A 24,226-nucleotide genomic window follows, 5' to 3' on the forward strand; every position below is an offset into this window, starting at 1 on the left:
GGGGTAGACCCAGCCGCAGAGGCAGAGGTCAGTGGGGACAATAGGGCTCTTCAGTGGCCCTCACTGCCCTCTTTATACTGAGGCATAATAAAGAGACTCCACAGATGCTGTCCCTCTGGTTTAGGACAGAATAGGCGGCAACATTCAACAGATTGCTTGCATCGTACATTATGTCCCCTTCAGCTTGGAAAGAGTTCACTCAGTGTCTCAGTAGACGTTGAACATAACTTAATTAGGTAAATATCAATGTCTCTGATCTACTACGGTAATTTATATATACCCCATTACTGGAAGAAAAGCTTTAATTATTGACTGGAGATGTTCATGTTTCACTGTTTGATTACTATTCTAAATTCATACAGCAGCCTCTTATAAATCCTCCACAGGTGTTTTATCAGGACAGGCTTATGTTGACACAGAATGCAATATGCTGCTGTCGTCATAAACATAACCTTTAAATGTTGCAAATACAAGGAGCAACTTTATTGCAAACTGCCCAGAATTAAGGTCTACATGTGTTTTTAGCAGTAGTGTCTCTTATCCAAATGTACAGAGTGATGCCTCTGGCAAGACATGAGAAACAGCAACATCCTCTTTACAGAAGGAAGTAGCATGGATTAATGGAACTGTTATCTTGAGTTTGACAAACTGTTATATTTAGCACCTTATTAAATTGGTCTTTTGCTTAACTTCATTTCACTAATCATCCATTTCCAAAAAAAGCTGTTGATGTTTGAACATGTGTTACAACCCAATATGTATTCCCTTTCCATCCCGGCAAAGACTATATGAATACATTATTATTAATATAAAGTGGGTAAAACCTTTCATTTATTCGTCTTAATGTTAAAAAAAAGATCCACTGTAAAAAAATATATATATATATTCTGGGTCATGAAATAGTTCCACATAAATCTCCCTTTTTTTTGCTTCTTATTGTCTATCAGATATTCTTTTTATTCCATCAGTGAGGTCCCAGCTGCTGCCTCTTATTAAACTCACTGGATCAGATATAATGGCCTGGTATAAACATTGCAGCATGGTGTTTTTGTATCACATCATCTCCCTTAGCAACTGTCTTTATTATTCTTGTAAATATCATAGCATTTATCCATGGTGTTTTAAAAGATAATGTGCTTTTAAGCTAAAAAAACAGCAAAAGAATGTGTAGATTCTAACTTTTTGAATGTAGAAAATACTAAATCTTCTGGACTGATGTATCCATCTTTGTGTCTGCAGTCCTCCTCCTCCTCCCAGGAGCGTCTCCACCAGCTTCCCTACCAGCCGACTCAAGATGAGCTGCACTTCCTCTTCAAACACTTCCGCAGCACAGACAGCATGACCGACGAGGATGGGCGGCACTCCACGCTCATACGACCTCGGTCTCGGAGCCTCAGGTAGCTGAAACTGATTTCACCTTTTAATCGAATGTGTCTTCTATAATGCTAGGTATTTAGTGCTTATGGGGTAATTCCTAAGCAACATATTGAGTATTTAAATGACTTTATTTACTTTTCTTGATGCACAATTTAAACTGTGTCTATGAAGTGTTTATTCTTTTTCTCTGAGATGTTAGATAGTCACACGTGTGTTCACCACTATATTCTCATGTTTCAAAACCCAGTCTGAACCGGCTCCAAACCTCCTTTTAATATTGTTTCTTGGCCCGTCATCATATGAAATGAATAATTTCTACAGATTAAATGCAGTAATCCTTCCTGGGATTAACTACCTCTTTACTTGGGAAAATAACCCATTTCAGTTTAATTTTGGACAGTGATGCATGTGTTGCAATGTTTATAAGAACATTATGTATGTCACGATGTACAGGTAGACTGTCATATGTCAACGTGTCATGTCTTCGGTATGACCATGACAAAATCACATGCAAACGTGTGTCTCGTAGATTAAACGCGCCTGTTGGGCCGGCAGGGGGATCTGACTGCAGAGCTTGTCCACAACTTTTGTGTGTTGGCTCTGCTCTGTGTTGTTTGTGCGATGCCTGAGTGCTCTGTGTTCTGGCACCATGGTGTGCAGTGCGTGGGCATGCTAGCTGACAGAGCGCCTCAGGGATCCAACTGCTGAACTGAAGTCGAGGGTTGGGGGTTGTGTGAGGGGGCGGGGGGGGGGCCTGATGCAGAGAGCCTCAGTGAGCCGCAGCAGTGTGTGTTGGGCTGCAGCCATCCACTTTAACAGAGGCGTCTTTCATGACAAAAACACAGCTTAGGGAGCCTGTTTGGATGTGATAGGTTTTCCCTCCATCTGTTCTCTTTGAAGCCTCATCAAGCAAGATTATTTTTGTGAAAATACACTCATCTCATCTGCCTAAACACTGAAGTGGTGTTCCAGTAAATGACTAATTGAGAGATGTTGATGATTCACACTGTTTGGTCAGAATAAACCTCTGCTGGTGGTGTCGAAACATCAAAGCCCTACAGCAAATCATATCTGATAGTAGCGTTAGTGCCTAGAGCTGCTGGCTTCATATGTTTTCTTACAATACTGTCAAGTGAAATATTCTAACCTGTACTTTTGTTTCTGTTGCAGCCCCGGGCGATCAAACGTCTCATTTGATAATGAGATTGTCATGATGAACCATGTTTACAAGGAACGTTTTCCAAAGGTACTAACCAAAAACCATTTATGAAAAAACCTACTGCAGCCATAGTGAAATCTGAATTGTCTTAAAACTCAAAAATAAAAACAGATGTTGGAAATTCACAAGTCTTAGCTGCTACACATGTCATTAAATTGCATCACTGGTAATACATTTATGACTTTACCCACAGAAATATAATGAATATTCGGGGCTGCGAAGAATAAAAAAGTAATAATAAGCTGTCTTTTAATGTCTTAACTGTGTGTTTGTGTTGTCGTCCCTGCAGGCCACGGCCCAGATGGAGGAGCGCTTGTTTGAGATTATCACCCACTGCTCTCCAGACAGCTCCCTCCCTCTGGCTGACGGGGTGCTGGGCTTCATCCAGCACCAGTTGGTGGAGCTGCTCAGAGACTGCCTGGACAAGTCCCAGAAAGGCCTGGTTACCTCCCGCTACTTCGCTGAGCTGCAGGAGAAGCTGGAGAAGCTGCTTCACGAGGTGGGGAAACAGCCAGCTGACCTGGGTCCAGCAGGACCAATGTAGTAATGAAATTAGTTTAAAATGTCTTTGAAACTTGCAAAAATATATAATCTAATTGTATACTACAACTGCGTATGAACCCTTCATCTGAACACTATGATGAAATGAAGTTATGAAAGGGGATTGATCGAGCCGGGGGTGAAATGTGCAATCAGGCACGCCGCTCAATAACCGTCTGAGAGCTAAACGCACACACAATACATCTGGTTGTGGAAATTGTCCGTGATGGTGAGAGGTGCTTTTGTCCCAGATCTTTGCTGTGTTGTGATAAAATGTTGTTTCTATAGCAACCTCTTTCCCTGTTCCTCTGCGTGCTGTCAGACAGAAGGCATGGTCGACTCGCTGTACCTCCAGCTGAACTGATAAGTCTGTTCCCATGCAGGGGAACAAATGCTGTCACACGCACACACAGACCTGGAGACTCACTCTGCGTGCCAAGGACAATTTGTCTCGAAAAAGTGTGACAGTTTCAAAGATGAAACTACATCTTCACTCTTCTAAATGTCACTGTGGCTTTTAATTCAATTGGGTTGATGTATGTGGTGATATAAAGTACTTTCACTTCATAGAGGCTGGTACATGTAGCACGCCAGTGTTTCTCCTAACATTGTCTTGGAGGGGCGCTGCGCCCTAATTTTATTTATTTTTGTAATCTACTGTCACTTTGAACATGTGCTCTTTTATTAAATAAACTAAACGCTTTCATTTTAAGTTGTGAGTTTAGTGTTTTTTGAAACACTGATGCATTAATCAATAACAATAATCCACAGCTCCTCTCTGCTCCAGAGGATTTAAAAAATATTACCTGTTGGCTCTCGTCTGGGAAATGCACTCAGGTGTATAGAAGGTGACCAATGTTGTACTTATATTTATAAAGAACAACTTAGAAGAAGAATTAAATTAACCTCCATTGATTTCTGCCTGTCACCCGAAGTGTGCAGCTCAGTGTTTGACCTTGACGTCTGACAGTTTGTTATAAACAAAATGACTTTAACGTTGTACCATGAAGCAACACCTATAGAAAAATCTTCAAAATAAGATAAAAAGAGAAGATGATCTCTGGAAATTGAAGCACAGAAACAATAAAAAAAAGTACTTGACATAGTTTATTATTTAAACCGGATTAACCAGACAGACTTAATGCTTGAGCATGTGACGATCCTGTGTTTTAATAGTAGGACACAAGGCTGTTTGTGAAGTCTACCTTGTGACTTTCTAGTAAAAGAAAACAGTCTTTCTCTTTCTTACCCTTTTATGGGTTTGTCATGACCAAAGTGTGTGACTGTAACACACAAACTCACATGTGATGACTGTGGTTCTCTTAACAATTGGAAGCTTTGGAGGACATTAAAAGAGTCCATGTGTTACACTAGTACATTCACGTCAGTCTACAAGAAAGGCCGTGGATGACTCACTGAGACTCCACCCACCCACTGATTATTCTAATAATTCCTCTTGGTTTAAAGTGATGTCTTCTCTGACGCATCTCTGTCAGGCAGCAGCAGTTTCCTATCTTAATAATGTACCAATCAGCTTTGAACACCCTGTTATTTATATATGTATATTTCCAGTTTGCGCATGAAGCTAGCATCTTTTGTCAGGAGTGGAAAAGTGTGTCCCCCCCCCCCCCCCCACCCCTCCCTTTGGATCACTTATTTTCCACTGGAACAACCAAATCCTAGTACCAAGGGTGGTTAAATACAGATGTTTTATTTTGGGACCATTTTATTAGCTTAATTAGAAATATCTCTTTGATGTAGTGTATTGGATTTTGATGTCATTATGTAAAATGAATGACACCTAAATGCCATATTTGATCCCACAACTTCCTAAATATCGATTTGCTTGTTTGTTTTACTTTAAAGTGTTTTTGAAACAGTGTCGTTCTATTCTATCCTCTCTTGGGTGATTTGTAATGAGTTGGTTGGTTTCATAAATACATTTTCTTATGTACCTCTCTGCTCGCATACTGTTTTCCAGGCCTACGAGCGCTCTGAAAGCGAGGAGGTGGCCGTCATCATCCATTTGGTGAGGAAGATCCTCATCATAATCTCTAGGCCGGCTCGCCTCCTGGAGTGTCTGGTAAGCTGAGGAAAAGAAAATCTCTTCCTGATTGAAAATAAGATTACTGTTTTTGAAAGTCCTAGGAGCCAGTTCACATGAAAGTATGACTGGAGTGAAATTGTGACCTTAATTAAAGTGGATGTGTGTCGGCAGCATGATGAGGATCATTAAAGGAAGACAATAATACTTTCACTATTTCCCCATAAGAAGATACATGTCTTTGGAATACCTGTTTATTTGAGACATTGGCAGTTTCTCAATGTCAAGTAAAGCTGCTCCAGAGCCACTATTTCAAGCATACTAAGTCATCAAGCGGCACCAAATCACTTTTTAAATGCCCAGCATATATGTGCTACCAAGCAAGCCTCCTCGACATTGAGAAACAGCCACTGTCTCTAGAAGAATACAGTGTTGATCTATTTCTTTTAATTCTTTGAGAATCACAAATCACTTCCAAGAAGGCAAAGTAAAAGAACCAAATGATATACATCCTAAGTCTTTGTTGAATGTTGGTAAACAACTAGGGGTGCAACAACTAATCGACTTAATCGATTAAAATCGATTACCAAATTAGTTGCCAACTAATTCAGTCTTCGATTCGTTGGTGACGTCATCACGTGTGTTTTACCCGTCGTTAAGCTCCAACGTTATTGGTCTTTTTATCGGTACTGGAGACATTTAAAAAATATTTGTCATGTATTATTGCTACAAAAACATTATATCACAGTCTTAGTGTCGCCAACTCGTTTCTAATATGCAAAAAGACAAACAAATGCGCCTATGATGTATTTTCGACGAGATCTCTCTCCCCCGTCTGTGTGCGAGGGGGCGGGGCAGTTTACACACACGCAGCTACTACATGTAGCAACACACTGCGGTGATGGCGGAGAGAAGCGCTCCAAGGTGTGGTTAAACTTTACCCGTCTCGATGTGGACAATGCTCGTTGCCAAAAGTGCAATAAGAGTTTAACATTTAAGGGCGGTAACACGAGCAATTTGTCTAAACATTTAGCAAAAGTACTCCACATTCAGACGGAGGTATGCACCGGGTTCGACTGTCTTTCTAGTAGGTCTGTCAGGTATGCTAGCAGCAACACACGGAGCTAACTCAATTATACAAACATGGGTTAATGATTAGAGGTAACTGAGTTATTTATTTTGTTAAAGTTTCAGCTATTCTGTTTACAGTTCTGTTATCACATTATTTAATACGATTTGTTAAAACACTGTTGTTTCTTTTGATGTGAAATATTATTTATTTAATTTAAATAAAAAGCAATGTTAATTTTGTTCAAAATTTGTTTAGTTAATTTAATAATATATGTATTTTTGAATCAAGTATTCATCTTCATTGTTAGTTTCCACATGCCTAAAACAACCTCAAGCTAAATCTAAAAGTTGATGGCTAAATAAGAGCGCTGGAGAAATTGGCATAATAGTCCGAATAGTCGATTAATCGATTATCAAATTAGTCGTTTGTTGCAGCCCTATAAACAACACACAAAGATTAGCTCAGTTTAACAAGTGTGTTTACTATTTTTTAGTTTATTAAATGTCTTTTTTTTAATAACATCATTAGTTGGATAACAGGGAAATTGATGTGAGTTGTCATTGTGATAGGCCTCACATAACCTGTCCAAAACCCTGTGATATAATAATCATTAAAATACCACTAATGTTCTTGACACTTTGACAACTTTTCACTTCAGTCTTTATAAACCACCCACTCTTTGTACCTGATAAATGAGTAGGTTCAGTAGTAAATCCAGAGCGACTGGACTTGAAGGAGAAGCTGAACATCTATGAGATACAGTTACTTTTGACTTGTGCCACTGATACAGAGAAGACTCTTTCTTTGCTGTTGTCTTGCTTTGATTTCAATCTGGCAGGAAATTGACTTAAGCCATTAAAAAGTCTTGATGCTGTTTACAGGAGTTTGACCCGGAAGAGTTTTATCACCTACTTGAGGCCGCCGAGGGTCATGCCAAAGTCGACCAGGTTATCAAGACGGACATCCCACGCTACATCATCAGCCAGCTGGGTCTGACCCGCGACCCTTTAGAAGGTAAAGGACTTTTCTGTCGTGAAGTCAAGCTGCACACTTCATTAGCCTCAAATTCAGGTTTAGCCTGTTTAAAAACCAGTAAGATTCAAAGTTTGGTTTTCAGAGTGTTATTTGCAGTAATATTAAACACTGTCTTTCTTTCTGTTCTTTCTAGAGCTTGAACAGTATGATGCGAGTCCTTCAGTGACAGTGGACACAGACGCCAGTGTGGAGGTACATTTCCCTTTTTGTTATCAGACTAGCTGTCAGTGTGAACACTATTTGATTTTTGTAAAGGATATTCCATGATTTAAAAATAAGATAATAAATGAATTCTTACAAACATATTTTCTGCAATTTTATCTGAGATAAAAAATGCTTTATGTATATTGTTCCTGATTCCTCATGGACAAAATGTGATAATTATGTATTTAGTAGTTAGACCGCAGTATAGTTTATGTTTCAGACAGCAGAACAAGCCCTTGGACATGGTTGCCCTGTAATTATCCTGTAATTAACAGTACTGCTTTTACTGTGTTGCATTTTTAACTTGCGCTTTTACTGTGTTGCATTTTTAACTTGCCCACTACTGGCCTTAAACATGTTTCTGCCTCCTTTTTTTAGAACAAGGTCCCACAGACACTGACACCGACTCGAAGGAAACCTTTTGAGAGTGACTTTGACACAATCAAACTCATCAGTAATGGAGCTTACGGGTAAGAAATTTCTTTTTAAACGTTGTCTAAATTTACTTGCTTTTTCAGGGTGTTGTTTATTCATTTCCAAACATTTTTTAAGCCTAAGAGCTACAAAATACTGCAAAAAAGGGATCCTTGAAAATCCTCTGCATGCTAGAATATCCATATACCTTTACAGGAAACCGTAGCAGTTTCATTTTATTTTTTGATTATACATAATCATCTTGTCAGAAACTAAGTTCCTCCTTTGATCGAACATCCAAAACAATTAAAAGGTGGTTTTTAATGAATTAACTGGATGATAGTCTAATGACGATTTTGATGACTCCTTTAGATTCTCAGAATAGAAAACATTTTGAGACCTGCAATTACCACGATTACCCCAAAACATTTAAAATATCATCCACTACAATGGTGTCTGGGGAGTTAAATATGACATGGCAAAGCCAACCTTATGCAGAGATTTCCTATCTTTGCTGTTATGTGTTAAATAAAGGTAAAGCGAATCCTTAATCCTAAAAAAACAAACTGGTTATTTCTAATAGATGCAAAAAGTCCAGTTAAAAATTAAATAAAAAAGTATTTTTTATCCCTTTTAACCCCAGGTAATATTGTGCACTTCTTTTAAAAAATATATGCCAAAAATTAATTTATCTTTTCTTCCTTTTTTATTTTTTTAAAGCAATTTAAGTTGGTACCAACCACATGTAATAAATAATATCACTACATCTGATCATTCATCAATCAATATGCAACTTTTAGTGAGAAGGGAAATGTGTGGGTTTCAATGGGAAAGATGCCACAGTACAGAGAATAAAGACTATCTTACTTCCATTTCACTCTGACTTTAAGTGTGAAAATAATTGGTTTAATGTGGCTCATATGTTTTTCTACAGGGCCGTGTATCTGGTGCGTCACAAGGAGACCCGACAACGGTTTGCCATGAAGAAGATAAATCGTCAGAACCTCGTCCTGAGGAACCAGATCCAGCAGGCTTTTGTTGAGCGAGACATCCTGACGTTTGCCGAGAACCCCTTCGTTGTCTCCATGTTCTGCTCTTTTGAGACACGACGTCACCTATGCATGGTCATGGAGTATGTGGAAGGTAATGATGAGAAAGTGTGATTTTTGTTGTTGTTGTGATTTAGACATTTTAATCTTATGCTCCTTACACACTAGTGGTAATTTACTACTAGAAATAGGGATTCATTAGCCATTAACACATTTCCTATGGTTTTCCTATGGTTTCATAAAGGTGGGGATTGTGCCAACCTGCTCAAGAACATGGGCCCACTGCCTGTAGAAATGACACGGTTGTACTTTGCTGAAACAGTCCTGGCACTGGAGTATCTTCACAACTATGGCATTGTGCATCGGGATCTCAAACCTGACAAGTGAGAACACAAACTTAATTCCTGTTTTAAGCTTTTGCATGTACAACCACTTTCTGTACAGTATGACCCAGCACTCTTACCTTTCATTAGTAGGGATGTAACGATACCAACAACTCACGGTACGATAATATCGCGAGAAAAAGTCCACGGTACGATATTTATCGCGATATTGAAAAATAAAGGGAACATTTTTTGATTTTTTACTTCTTTTTTTTTTACTTTTTTTTTTCTTTATTAAATAATACTTCTCATTTGTACAGCATTTTAGTAGGATAGTATTATTTGAAAGTGTCAACAATATAATAATCAGACCCTGCAATTAGTGCTGCGTACCGGTACGCCGAACCGGTACTGGACTTGTAAAAAGTTTCGGTTCAAGTCCGGTTAAAACCGGAACGTCGGGAACCGGTACTTACGTATATTCTCCTTTTTGTTCTAAACCATCTAAAACCTTCCATAGATCGAGAAATTTGCGCTGAGAAAAGACGAAAAACATTGTTTTGGCTTCTGATATGGCGGCCATTACTAAACTCACGAAGTCTCGCAAAATATCGCAACTGCTCGCGAGATCTGTGTGACGTCAAGGGAAGCTGGCTTAGACATAGTGGACACTGACAGCGTGGGATGCTGGTTGCCATATTTGGTAGTGTAGCTAAGCTAACTCCTTTGTATGTATGGTGATATAGTGTCTGCTGAAAGAGCAACACTTCACCCAGACAATGTCAATATGCTGTTGTTCTTGAACAAGAACACATAGACGTGTACTCTTGCATATTAATAATAATAATAATAATGCATTTTATTTATATAGCGCTTTTCACAACTCAAAGATGCTTTACAATATGAGGGAGGGTAGACAAACAAGGACAGGCAAACAAGTAAGTATAGTAAAATAAATAAAAAGGCAGTCAAGAGGAAGTTGATTGAGAGGAGGGGGGCTTATGGGTAGACAGAGTTGAAAAGATGTGTTTTGAGGCGGGACTGAAAGACTGTGAGGGACTCAGAGTCACGGAGATCTTGGGGGAGGGAATTCCAGAGCCTAGGAGCTGCCACTGAGAAGGCTCTGTCCCCAAAGCTGCAGAGTGTGGATGTGGGAATGGATAGGAGTCCGGCTGCGGTGGATCTGAGGGACCGTGGGGGTTGATAAGGAGTGAGAAGGTTTGTGAGATAAGGGGGGGCCAAATGGTGGAGTGCTTTGTAGGTGAGGACCATAATTTTGTAATTGATGCGATGGGAGACAGGAAGCGAGTGGAGCTCTTTGAGGACTGGGCTGATGTGATGCCATGATTTGGTATGTGTGAGGAGACGTGCAGCTGCATTTTGAGCCCGTTGGAGTCTGTTGAGGGATGTAGTGCTGATGCCGTAAAGAAGTGAGTTGCAGTAGTCAAGGCGGGAGGAAATGAAGGCATGGATTAGTCGTTCGGCTGCGGGGCGGGTGAGAGACGGTAGGATTTTTGCAATATTGCGGAGGTGGAAAAATGAGGTTTTGACTGTTTGGCGGATGTGAGGTTCGAGGGAGAGGGTGGGGTCAAAGATTACGCCAAGGTTGCGTGCCTGATTGGAGGGGGAAACAATGGTGCCATCGATGGTGAGTGTTATGTTAGTGACCTTGCTGAGGGTGGATTTGGAGTCAATTAGGAGGAGTTCTGTTTTGTTGCTGTTCAGTTTGAGGAGGTTATGTTGCATCCAAGTTTTAATAGCTGTCAGACAAAAATCGATGTGGGTAAGGGGTGGGTTATGGAGGGATTTGGTGCTGAGGTAGATCTGAGTGTCATCAGCATAGCAGTGGAAGTCCAGGTTGAAGTGGCGGAGTATCTGACCGAGGGGCAGGATGTAAATGATGAAGAGGAGGGGTCCAAGTACTGACCCTTGAGGAACGCCTTGGGTGACTGAAGCTGTGGCAGAGGAGTGGTTGGGGAGGGAGATGAAGTGGGATCGTTCAGTGAGGTAGGAATGGAGCCATCTGAGTGCAATACCTTCAATACCAATGTCCCTGAGTCGGGTGAGCAGGATGTTGTGGCTCACGGTATCGAAGGCTGCACTCAGGTCGAGGAGGATGAGAATATTGAGGGAACCAGTGTCAGCAGAGGTGAGGAGGTCATTGAGGACTTTGACGAGTGCAGTTTCTGTACTGTGGTGAGGACGAAATCCAGACTGAAGGGGTTCATAAAGCTGGTTGGTTTGGAGATGGCAGTGAATTTGTTTGGCTACAATGCGTTCAAGAGTTTTTGAGAGGAATGGTAGGTTGGAGATGGGGCGGTAATTAGTGAGGGAGGAGGGATCCAGACCAGGTTTTTTGAGGATTGGAGTAACGGCAGCAGTTTTGAAGGCAGAGGGGACGGTTCCATGGGACAGCGAGGAGTTGAAAAGGTTAGCAAGATAGGGGCAGAGGACGGGGAGGCAGGACTTCAGGAGAGGAGTGGGTAGAGGGTCAAGGGAGCAGGTTGTGGGATTTGAGGAACCGATCAGATGGAGTATTTCAAGTGGGGTAACGAGGTTGAAGTGGGAAAGGCGGCGCTGGGGAGGAGGACACATATTGAGTCTTGTATGTACATCACTATGTATGTAGTTGTGTTGTGTAGTTAGTAACACATGTAGAGTTCTAGAAAAGACATGGTGTAGACACAAGTTGGAAGGGGGCACAATAAACCTGACGAGTTTGAATTTGAGTTGATTATGAGTTTATTTTCAATTGATAATTAGCTCACAATAAGTTCACTTTAGTTACTCACACAACTTGACACAGAACCTGAACCCCTGGACTTGAGTCCGGACCTGAACCTGAATGTGAGTCCAGGTACACAGCACTACCTGCAATAGAATAAATCAAGTTTTTCAAGTAACTCAACCCTAACTCACTAACTCACTCACTCAGCATCATCACGGTTATCTTTTAGGAATATGAGCATGTCCACATTTCCAGGTAAAAGCCGGGATGTTTGGGCGTTTACAATATCCCATGCTGTGGAAAAAAACTCTCTTGCTTGGTACTGATGTTGCTGGGAAAGAGAGATATGCTTTGGCCATGGGTGAAAGCAGTGGGTCAAACTGTGCATTGTCTCTCCACCACTTCAAAACCAATACAGTTTTTGCCAAGAAGGTGAGGCCTATTGACAGGGCGAGATATAAATATACGGTTGGTACTTGTCAATGTCTCTAGGTATGTACATGTAGCCCTGTAAATACGATGTCCTTTTGTGTTATCTGTTGTTTTATGTTCGTGTTGTAACCTACTTGCTGCCATGTTGGACAGGTCTCCCGTGAAAAAGAGATCGATGATCTCAATGGGACCATCTGGTTAAATAAAGGTTTAATTTTAAAAAATCTGACTTTAGTCAGTCTCACGACGGTATTGAGACATTTATTTACCGCGATATTCGATATGTCGTTACATCCCTATTCATTAGAATTAGTTAAATTAAACAAAAAGATCAGAAACATGATCTGTAGTTAAACACAGTCCTGTTTTTCTTTTGTCAGCCTCCTTAGTATTTCAATCTGGGTTTTTTTGTATTCTCGTGATATCCAAAAGTAAAGTTCATTTAGGTTAAAACCTGCTTATGTTGATCATTTGCATTTATTATTTTGTGTTTTTCCCACAGTTTGTTGATAACATCAATGGGCCACATCAAGCTGACGGACTTCGGCCTGTCTAAAATTGGCCTCATGAACATGACCACCAACCTGTACGAGGGTCACATGGAGAAAGACACGAGAGAGTTTATAGACAAACAGGTGAGACTGGTTTTTAATATGAATAAAAACGTATTATGGAAGCAGCTGTTTCTGATTCCCACTACTCACCTGTGCTGGTTTGCTTGTGCAGGTGTGTGGCACTCCGGAGTACATTGCCCCAGAGGTGATCCTCAGACAGGGCTATGGGAAGCCTGTGGACTGGTGGGCCATGGGGGTCATCCTCTATGAGTTCCTGGTTGGCTGCGTCCCATTCTTTGGAGACACACCTGAAGAACTTTTTGGACAAGTTGTTAGTGGTGAGCGCTGAAATGATATCAATCAGTGGAAGAAATCGGAACTAACATTTTTCTAATGTTGTTGGAAAATGTTTTTTTCTGCACCTGAACAGTATTTCTCTTTCATTATTAACCTTTGTTCTTAAATATCCAGTGTTGTATACCCAAAAAGTAAAAAGGTAGCACAAAGACAGATCTTCAGAAAAAATTATTTATTAAGAAGGTCCACAGCAAGTCAACATGAAACACCCTTTAATTTACTGAAACGACATGTCGGGAAACCCCCTCAAGGCGGCCCCATGCATAGCGCTCCGTAAAATGCTGCTTCTTATTTTAAGTTTCGTTGCCTTGCTCCGTTCTGTGGGGGGGGAGGGGGCACTAAACGACTACGGTAACGATAACGGGTCCCAAGGTGGGTAAACCGGCATACGCAACGCTCTGGGGGTCCAACGCCTCCGTGTGCAAGCCCTATCTGATCATTTTCTGATAATGATGAAATAGCCCCGCCTCCCTCTCCCCACGTCTCCTGCTGCTGCTGGGCTGTCAGAAGAGGGGGGAGGAAAAGAGAGGCAGGCAGTTTATTAAATATTATTATATTATTATAGAGAGTCGTTATCAATTTGTTTTAAAGCTCAATAAATAACAAAGAAGACCTCTGACCGGCACTTTTCTAATTTTGTACGGAAGATTTAAACTTTAACGGACATGTTGACCGGCGGAATTTTTTTTTAACGGAAACTGCAGCACGGTCCCCTCGTTTCTTTGAAGAGGCGGAGAGGTGGGTGTTTTTCATCTGCTGGGGGACTACCTGAGAGATATACAGCAGGAGAACACGCGCCGTCCACCGCGGAGAATAAACACAAGGGCAACCATGCTCCGGGGTCTTCTTTGCTGCTTTTGGTGTATTTTGTGGCGGCTGCAGCGCCACTTACAGGCCTGGCATATGTACTTCAGCGTTTCCAGCATTTCCAGCGGTCTAGTGTGAACGGACACGTTAATGAATCGAATGGGTGTGAACGGAAGACTTTTTTGCGTTTGCGTATGCGTTTTAACGTATGCCTCCTCGTGGGGCCGGGGTCTAAGCCAAACTATATCCTGTCACAGAGATCTGCTATTTTAAAGTAAAGTCAACACATATCGACCCTAAATATAGTGTATTAAGAACAAGAAAAGTCTTAAAATTGTTTTTTGCGAACATATGACAAATGTGTGAGGACTTAGCCCCGGACAGCCCCAGCCCAATTTAACCCCTGGGTATTTGTGAGGGAGCTCCTATATGGCATTACCCCGCTGAAGCTCACCAAAGTTTAATATATTTATTTATACATAGTTCAAAGTTTTGTCAAGTGTTTTGTTTATTGGTCAAATACTGGTTTCTAATGGTTTCTGAGGAGTTTTACTTGAATGAAAGAGCACAGAGTCTACAGAAGCAACAAAGCAGCATACTGCATCAAAACTGACCTTCACAGAGAGGTTGAAGTTCATGTGGAGAGGAGGCTTCAGTGGTCTGTCTGCACTCTGTTTAGTTGTGCTATCTTAAAGTCAATATAGTAAATGTGAGGTAAAGTGTGTCGCCAATGTAACCGGTTAGAACTCGAAGTTGCGATGAGGTCTTAACATGTATGGAAAGGGTCTTGAAAAAGGTCTTAAAAGGTATTACATTTGACTTCAGGATTCCTGCATATACCTATTAATTGGACTCATTTATTCGGGTTTTGTCAAACAATCGTGCTTGGCGTAGTGGCTTTCTGTAGAAGTTGTCGTTAGCTTGTCAAAAATCATTTGTTAGCATACATTCAAATCTTTTTATCATTACATATCTTTTCTTTCGCATCAAACGATACCATGTTGTTCAAGATATGTAAATAATTTCGTCTCAGCAGAGATGATCTTTTAAGTACAAAAATAAGGCTTTAGTGTTCAGCAACACCCTCAGAAATGTTCTTAGCATTTCTTATGCTTTTATATGTGATATATCTAGCTTGTTCTTCCGTTTCTTGTTTGCAGATGACATCATTTGGCCGGAAGGAGACGATGCCCTGCCTGCTGAAGCCCAGGATCTGATCACCCGCCTGCTAAGACAGAGTCCTTTAGACCGACTAGGAACTGGTACTGCTCAGTTTACTGCTGATTATCACATGATACAATTATAATGAAACTGAAAGAAAAAAACAAATCATCTTTGTCAAAATGGATAAACTAACTTTTGGCCCTTTTTATTGAATACATGTTGCCACTTCTATTGAAGTCACACATTTTTAAAATATTTCCAGTATTTGATTGGCTCTAACAAAAAAGATGTGTGTTTGCAGGCGGAGCCTCGGAGGTCAAACAGAACCCTTTCTTCTTTGGTTTGGACTGGAATGGACTCCTGAGACAGAAAGCTGAATTCATCCCGCAGCTGGAGGCGGAGGACGACACGAGCTACTTCGATAGTAGGTTTAATCCTGACTCCAGGCTTAAAGAGTTGGTTTCCTCCTACATTTAAAACACTTTCACAACTCTTTTGTGATGTAAAAATGTTTAAAAAGGGATAAGTGAAAACTACTTTATGTTTTACTGAAATATGAACGTTCTCTTGTTCCGGTTTTCAGCTCGTTCAGATCGTTACCATCATTTGGCATCAGACGAGGATGAGGAAACCAATGATGAAGAATCTTCCTTGGAGATCAGGCAGTTTTCATCCTGGTCGCATCGCTTCAGCAAGGTAAATAATAATTCATTCTATTTAGAGGCGCCTTTCAAAGCAAGGACAGTGCAACATGTGTTGAAAAAAAAGGGTTAAAATATTTGTATAAAACCAATGTGTGCTAAAGATGTTTACCATGCTGTGAAGAAATCGAGTTAAACTGTCATATGTTTAGAACCAAATGGTGGGGGTTGTGATATGACTGCTTTATGCAGCTCTACATTATCTGAAAGCCCTTCAATACTCAGCTCAGCTTTCGATCCAACACCCTCTCTCCATTTCAATCTTTCAGGTTTACAGCAGCACAGAACATCTGGCCACGCCATCCAACCTGAGCTTTTCCTCCGACCGCAGCCACAGCGAGGACAAAGAGGACCGCGGGGACGTGGGGGGACTGAGTCCCTGCCCGGGCACAGCAGAGGGCAGCGCCGAACGCAGACACGCCGGGCGCATGGCCAGGTATTAGATACAAAATAATATGTCAAACTCAAAATCATTAGGAAGAGATTTCACTGATAGTGACAACAAAATGTAATGAAACATTCAATTTGGGCTGTTTTTAAATAGCATTGCTTACTTTCTCCTGATAAATCCTGATATATAGCCAACATTAGTTAGTATATTAGTGTAAATATTGGTATAAATATTACCCTATTAATAATAATGTTGCAACAAACTTCCAAATAACTCATATGCTCTCAATAAAATATGTCAATAAAACACATTGTAGGCTAAGTTGCAAAATCGTAGAATCAGCATTTTGATGATTAAAACAACATGAGAAGGCTACACTTACTAAATAAATGTATTAACTAGAGCACTAATAAAAACAAGGCACTATCGAAATGCTAAATGTATTTTGAATTCAATTGGTAAGACTGTAAATTCTTAGTTTGGGATATCCTCAGTTGCTAGGTTACATGCAAAGTTGCTGTTAAAAAATGTAATCATGCCTAAAGGCATTGTCATGGGTTTGTGTGAAAGCAGCTGGCAGTCAGTACACTGAGCTGTTGTTGTGATCACTCTTGAACCAGTTGATTTACTGGTTGAACTGGTCTCTGTCTGTTTGCAGCCTGCGCCCTCGGGCTTCCTCCAGCTCCTCCCAGTCTGAGAGGAGCACCAGCCCTCTGGTGATGAGCAGCACCCACAGCCTGGAGACCATGCCCCGCTTCGCCCTCTCCACTGATGATGAAGGTGAATCCAGACTGACTGAGTGTGACTGACATTAAATCCACCACATGTATTAGTGCCCCTGTTTGAAGCAACAGTGTTTTTATATATTGTTTATGTTTGACTGTAACCTGCAGCTGAGGTGGTCGTGTCAAACCTTCGGAGGATCAGGATACGCAGCAACAGCACCGGGGCCAAACACTCGTCCCCCAAAGAGCCGACCGGCCCTCAACGTTTCGGTAACCAGCTGGAGACGCCGGACAGACAGAGGCTGCCCTGCGGAGGGAAGGTTCCCAAATCAGCCTCCGTCTCAGCCCTGTCCCTCATCATCACTACAGGTAGTGAACATCAAAACTCAACAGTCAACTCTAACCAAGACAGAACTAATGTGACAATAAGTCACTGATGCTACATGTTACATCTCTTATAATGTTGGTTACCATGGATGTAAACAGGCCTATATTTAGAACATAATGAAAGTGACTAATAAAATAGGATTCCACCCCTTGAACAGGACAATATTCATTAACCTTTTATTCTAAAATCCCCTTTTTGAGGTAGTAGGCGGTGCCTTTTGACATATTCATAGGATATTGATGGTTTGTTTGTTTCAGACGACTCGCCCAGCGGGCTCCAGCCCAGTCCCATCTCCCCTCGCTCTCTTTCCTCCAACCCTTCATCCCGGGACTCCTCCCCCAGCCGGGACTTCTCCCTCAGCCCGGGCAGCCTGAGGCCTCCCATTATCATCCACACCTCCGGGAAGAAGTACGGCTTCACCCTGCAGGCCATCCGGGTCTACATGGGCGACAGCGATGTCTACACGGTGCATCACATGGTGTCGGTGGGTGTAACAATACGCAGCTGTGCTCTGCTGTGCTATGTGTCCATGTCAAGTAATGTGCTCTACTTAGGCCTGTGAGGGTAGTTACGCTATCAACTCTTCATACGATTAATGGTTATGACCTTAATATTTATAACATTTTTGACCAAATACCTAAATATCGATAAACAGGGATATCTTGTGAATAATTATCAGTCATGTCGATATAATGATTAAGTGGCAAAGATACATAATAAAGCGACTAGAATAGACAGTAGACTAGTTATCCCTACCTTTTTTAATTACTTTAGAAATTGCACATTTCTGTTATATGACCTAAGAGTACATTTTATTTATTGTTTTGATTTTGTGGTATTATTTTATTTAAGTTGTATTTACTTAGGATATTTTAACACATTAATAATTAAAAGTTTACATTATAATGCTATTAAATCTTCATGATTTAACATGGGATAAAATGGTGTTGAAATGACAATAATATTGTTTTTATCACATTTGACTTCTGTCTAACTAAAGTAGTTATTGTGACAGGCCTAGCTTCACTATAATAACAGAAGAAAGAGTATAAAAAAGCTGTTTATGTAATAGTCCCAATAAACTCCTCTCCTTACCCTCACTGTGCTGCTGTTTGACAGAGTGTGGAGGAGGGGAATCCAGCGTACGAGGCAGGGCTCCGCACTGGAGACCTCATCACCCACGTCAACGGAGAGTCGGTCCAGGGCCTGGTCCACCCTGAGATGATAGAACTGCTACTGAAGGTACAACAACTCACTCAACACTGGTTCCCACTGCGCTTGAAATTCATACTAATGTTTCCCTTTGCCCGTATCACAATTGATTCCTTCATTGCTCTGTATGAAATGTGCAGAGTGGCAACAAGGTGTCTCTTCAGACCATAGCACTCGAGAACACGTCAATCAAAGTGGGTCCGGGGCGGAAGACCAAACACAAAGGGAAGATGGCTCGTCGCAGCAGAAAGAGCAAGAGGAGAGATAATTACGACAGGTGAGAATCTGAGGTTTACGTTCTGTGTTGTTCCCTGCAGCTCTGCAGTGTTACTCATCGTTTGTTTACTTTGTGAGATTGCTAAATGGTGGATGTCCCTCTTGTGTTACACACCGGGAAGTGAAGTTTAGCAGCAACTCAGTATAACTTTGATCTCACTCACTGCAAGGTTTGGTCTATTATACTGGAGAATATTTTCTCCCAACAGTTCTACAAGAACAGAAGTGTTGTAAGGGCTTAGAACATTATTCAATAAATACACAATGCCCATCCCTGTCCGGTTTTATGTTTCATAAGTTATTGTAGCCATGTTTGGGTTGATACCACTTGTTACAATGTAAAACACCTTAGAAAATAATATACTGTGTTGAAAAATAATGTGTGCAAGAACTGCTATTTGAATATGTGCTACAGCCTGTGAACGACTGTAATGAGATCAGGCTTGCCAAAAGGGCCTTCCAAATGTTAGGGGTTATACTAAAAACTTCTATCTACACATTAGAATAATATTTAGATTTTCTATAGATGCATTTTAAAATCAAGACAACAAACACAGATTCTTGAATCCCCTGCTAGGCCACAAAAACGTAAGACACACCTTCGAGCTTGGTGTCAGTGCCACCGCTGTACTATCAAAAATAAACAATATCATATTCCTGACTCTATGTTCTTCCTCCAGGCGACGAAGCATCCTAAAGAAGCTGTCCAAGCAGAGCACAGTGATACACAGCAGTCGCAGCTTTAACTCGGGTCTCCACCACTCAGTGTCCTCCAGTGAGAGTCTTCCTGGCTCCCCAACACACAGCCTTTCCCCCGGCCCTGCCACACCCTGCCGGAGCCCCGCCCCCGACCATCAGGCCTGTGGTGAGCAGTGTGGCCGCACAATTATTCATGATGAAGTTAAAAGAGTTCCTGACTCTAACATCTGAAAATGTATATTGAGTTGATGCTCTTTTGTTGCAATATTAATTTCATAACATCCAGAGATCTAGTGCCATTGTAAGAATCTTACAACTGGCTGTGCGTAAATATGATTTAAATATTGAGGTTTCTTGGTCATCTGTATATTTGTCCTACTCTCTAGTGCTGGTTTATTTCTATTTCTATTTTGAGATGTTTATATTTTAGAATAGATTATTTATTTTGTTATTATGTGCAATGCCTTGTGTGGTTTTATGCTGCTGCAACAAAAACATTTCCCAAATTGGGAGTAATAAAATACATCTTATCTTTCTATCGTTCAATGTTTGAAACCGTTTCCCTCTGTTTCCCAGACAACAACTCTCCTCAGAGCACGTCTCCCTGCTCCAGCTCTCCCAGTTCTCCCGCAGCACACATCCGGCCCAGCTCTCTCCACGGCCTGGGCTCTAAACTCAGCACGCAGCGCTACACCAAGGCGGGCCGCCGGAAGTCAACCAGCAACATCCCCCCCTCGCCCCTGGCCTGCAACTCTTCCTCTTCCTCAGCCCAGCCTCTCTCTCCTCAGCGCTCTCCCTCTCCACTCTCGGGCTTCGCCAAAAGCTTTCACAGTTACCACGGCAAAACTCTGTCCCCCCCCACCATCGTCAGACATATTGTCCGGCCCCGCAGCGCCGAGCCCCCCCGCTCTCCTCTCCTGAAGAGGGTACAGTCCGCTGAGAAGCTGTCTGGCGTGTACCATGCTGATAAGAAGTCTTACACCCCCCGCCGGCACACGCTGGAGGTTCCGTTTTACGGCGAGGGGGACCTGCTGGGGGATTTGGAGGCTGAGGGGTCCTGTGGAGGGTCCTACATTGGTGTGGATCTCAGCAGGCTGGGGGGGTACATCGGCAGCCAGAGGTTGAGGGACTCTGGGATGGAACGATCGGAGCAGCTGGTCGTGATGCGAAAACTCAACCTATCAGAGCGAAGAGACTCTTTTAAGAAACAGGAAGCAGTGCAGGAGGTGAGCTTTGATGAGCCGGAAGAGAAATCCAGCACCCCAGGTCCGGGCGCCCAAACACAGCAACAGCAACATCGGCACGGGACGGCCTGGACCCTCACTCGACCCCAGACCAGCGTGGAGGTAGAGCCAGAGGTGCCGGTGGTCAGTAGGTTCACTCTGGTGCCCCAGATCGCCGTGCAGGGCTCAACAGAGAGCGAGCAGGATGAGTGGGAGCCGTGTTCAGACGGCGAGGACACCAACAACGAGACAGCAGTGCCGCAGGCGGGCGCCCCTTCCTCTCATCCACAACAGGCAGGACGTCCTCTTTGTGACAACAGCTGCAGTCCGGCAGCAGACAGCCCCCCCACTGGTCCTCAGGTTGGTCCTTCCACAGAGAAGACTGAGTGCAGAGAGGAAACTCCACAACAAGGGCATTTGACAAGTGACGACTCACCACTGCACTGACTTCAACTGCTCTCATCTTTTATTTGAAGTCTTTCAAAGTTGTAAAGTCATTTACAAACTTCTAATTGAGTAAGGAGATGATTTTACTTGAATTTTTTTAATTGTTCAAATTTGCCTCAAGGCATTGCAGACCTGCTGGTCTTATTTATTACATATATAAACTATGATGAGTTAGTAATGGTGAAAGAGGGAAGGTCTGATTTAAAGAGCCAAGGGTCAACATTTTTGTATCCATAAAATGTGGTTTTGTCTTTTGACTGGATTGCTTTTTGTATAAATGTCTATTTTTTAAATACATTGTTGCAGTACAGAGTAGTTTGATAATGATCAGCATAATTGTTGTAGGACCAAAAGGTACTAGTTTTTCTTTCAGTGTCAATTTAGATCTGAACAGTGCAGCTTTGAATAGGTTACTGCTATTATATTGATCTTCAAACCTAAGAATGACCTTTGGTTCACACTGTGAGCAACATGGTTAATGTGTCAACGTCTCTATTGTCAGCAGTTGTATCTTTAATATACAACAATAATATGTTTTTGTTGCTGCTGCAGTCAAAGCTACCAAACCAGCATGAAAGGAAAAAACGTGTTACTCTCTTTTTGCACTCGTCAGACACTGTAGTTTGTGCAAAAATCACATTGGTGGAGAAAAGAGCTGTGCTATAGTTGTGAAAGATAAAGTTCTTCCATTTACTTGTTGGTCATGTTTCTTACGGTGTGAATTCGTGGTCACAGCAAACATTTCCTCGAGTTTATAACAGGTCAGTGCAGGGTAATATTGCACACAGAAAGTACAATCTGTTACATGATATAGTCGATTCATAAAGGGTTTTATGTGCCATCAGTGCAGCGTCCTCTAAGCCATATCGTTAAAGGCAGAAATGTCAATGGATGTTTCTAAGTACGTGTTGTTTCCCGCTGGTATTGCAGTCTTGACAACATTTTCTGTAAATTGAAGTTCAGGATGAAGGACGCGACACACTTTGCTCTGTTGCTACTCGATATAATCTCGGTGTGATACCATATAGTAGAGGTAACTCAAACGTATATTTTTCTTGCTCACTATATGGAACCTTCAAACACAGATTCAGCATGGCTCCTCGTCTCGCTTGTTCTTCTCAAAGCATGCAATTTACTGGGGGGGGAAATAGAGCAGCCAAATTGAAGTTTACGTCTTCTTCAAAGTTTTGTTGAAAGCATTTGAGTATTTATTTTTTGGTCTTTTCTTACCTATAATATCAACACATTTTGTACCTGGAAAAGTTTGGCAACCTTGTGTATTTTTGGAGTATCTTTTCCTGAAACTGTAGCTTTCGTCTTTGTTTTTTCAGATGAGCATGTAAGAGACACCATGCCTACAAGACCTGTTCCTACTTAATTTACCGTGTAGTAATGTTTACATCGAAAGGAAAAGTGCACTAATGTATTTTGACATGCATTTTGTCAGAGAATGTTGAAGGTAAATTGAAAATGGCAGAGGGACACATCCTTACATTGAATCCAAATCCAGGGCTTCTTTGAACAAATATTTGTATTTGTATTGTACAAAAATGGATGTATATTTTGATAACGAGGGTGTATATAATTCCAGATGTGTTAAAGGATGTGAAATGCACAATGACTAGTCGAGGCACCAGGATTTTTGGGAAGTCTGACTTGAGGGAATGGGCTGTTAGTGTTTTGGTTGTACTTCCTGAGTTTTGAGGTTTATTGTCTTATTGGTCAGTGGCTGTTGCTGAATTTTGTACCAACTTACTCCTGAGTCTTCTGTTTCTAAAGCTTCAGAGGTATTGATATGTAACCTAAGTTTCTCTTCCTCCTGAAATCTCAAGATGACCACCTTTTAGAGTGTTGTCGTGTCAGCGAGCAGCACAGACATTTTGTCGCTGAATGGCTCAGTTATTTTCGCAGTCTGACCGAATTGTTTACAACGAACAAACATGCTATGTACTGTACAAACATTTTCTATCCTGTGGCTGTATGATGAAACTACCCTCTTTGATACCTCGAAAGAAACAAATCTCATCAGAGTAACATATCCGTTTCTGTTTTGTTTTTTACAAAATGTTCATAAAGAGTAATTTAGCACCGAGCTGAGAAGCATTGAGTGTGTTTACATCCACTTCATTCATGGGTTGAGCCTTTTGAAAATATATTTGTTTGTAGATAACAATACTATCCAGGCAAAGGGATGATGATGGCCATGTGTACATCTAATATATGTATACATCTATTTTGTGCAAATTAGGGCAGGTAATGCTCCAGAGGGATGAATAGAAAATACACGTCATTGTTCTAGAAGTACGTTTATAAAAATTAAATGGAAAAGTTCAATCCAACAATCGTCAAAGTATTATTTCCAATATCATATGGCTAAAAGTTTTGGGGAACCCTTTTTGCAGTGCATGTAACATTAATTGATCTGAATACCCTTGTATCGACGTGAATGTAAATATATTCAATGCTTGAAAAAAAACGTCATTCACTGGAGGTCCTCAAAGACACGATTCTCAGCTGGTGTTAAACTTGCTCTTAAGGAATAAACTGGCAGGTCAAATCGTTGTACATGTGCATGTTTTCTCCTGTGCACTCTTCTGTTCAGTGCATGCTGCATGGGACAAGCACACACCTGTGTTACTTGATTGCATGGTATACCGGCCCTGTCGCCCTGTACTGTGTTTTCTTGTGCAACAAATAAAATGTGTTTTTCTCTTTGACTCATCCTTAGAATGACTCCACTGGTGTTTTGTGTTCTCCATCATTGTTTACCACACAGAAAGGGAAAGACACACAAAATAAAAAAAATGGGACAATAATGTCCACCCACGATGACAGGTTAATTAAC

General features: G+C 41.4%; 1 protein-coding gene across 1 annotated transcript in view; it reads left to right on the top strand.

Moving 5' to 3' along the window:
• Positions 1 to 24,111, top strand: part of LOC307019622 (microtubule-associated serine/threonine-protein kinase 3-like) — a gene marked incomplete at its 5' end in the record, with an annotated part of 26,205 nt that extends 2,094 nt beyond the window's left edge. The window contains 22 exons of the mRNA XM_079650620.1: positions 1,240 to 1,397; positions 2,548 to 2,623; positions 2,886 to 3,095; positions 5,118 to 5,219; positions 7,134 to 7,266; positions 7,421 to 7,479; positions 7,870 to 7,961; positions 8,840 to 9,048; positions 9,199 to 9,337; positions 12,940 to 13,072; positions 13,164 to 13,329; positions 15,316 to 15,417; positions 15,621 to 15,743; positions 15,903 to 16,015; positions 16,290 to 16,456; positions 17,070 to 17,191; positions 17,305 to 17,505; positions 17,782 to 18,008; positions 18,644 to 18,766; positions 18,877 to 19,013; positions 19,693 to 19,877; positions 20,288 to 24,111. Coding sequence (XP_079506746.1) covers positions 1,240 to 1,397; positions 2,548 to 2,623; positions 2,886 to 3,095; positions 5,118 to 5,219; positions 7,134 to 7,266; positions 7,421 to 7,479; positions 7,870 to 7,961; positions 8,840 to 9,048; positions 9,199 to 9,337; positions 12,940 to 13,072; positions 13,164 to 13,329; positions 15,316 to 15,417; positions 15,621 to 15,743; positions 15,903 to 16,015; positions 16,290 to 16,456; positions 17,070 to 17,191; positions 17,305 to 17,505; positions 17,782 to 18,008; positions 18,644 to 18,766; positions 18,877 to 19,013; positions 19,693 to 19,877; positions 20,288 to 21,381 — 4,071 coding nt within the window. The 3' untranslated portion in view covers positions 21,382 to 24,111. The remainder of the gene's footprint in view (positions 1 to 1,239; positions 1,398 to 2,547; positions 2,624 to 2,885; positions 3,096 to 5,117; positions 5,220 to 7,133; positions 7,267 to 7,420; positions 7,480 to 7,869; positions 7,962 to 8,839; positions 9,049 to 9,198; positions 9,338 to 12,939; positions 13,073 to 13,163; positions 13,330 to 15,315; positions 15,418 to 15,620; positions 15,744 to 15,902; positions 16,016 to 16,289; positions 16,457 to 17,069; positions 17,192 to 17,304; positions 17,506 to 17,781; positions 18,009 to 18,643; positions 18,767 to 18,876; positions 19,014 to 19,692; positions 19,878 to 20,287) is intronic.
• Positions 24,112 to 24,226: the final 115 nt, after the last annotated feature.

Source organism: Notothenia rossii (assembly GCF_949606895.1).
Source record: "Notothenia rossii genome assembly, chromosome: 1".
Lineage (NCBI taxonomy): Eukaryota > Metazoa > Chordata > Actinopteri > Perciformes > Nototheniidae > Notothenia > Notothenia rossii.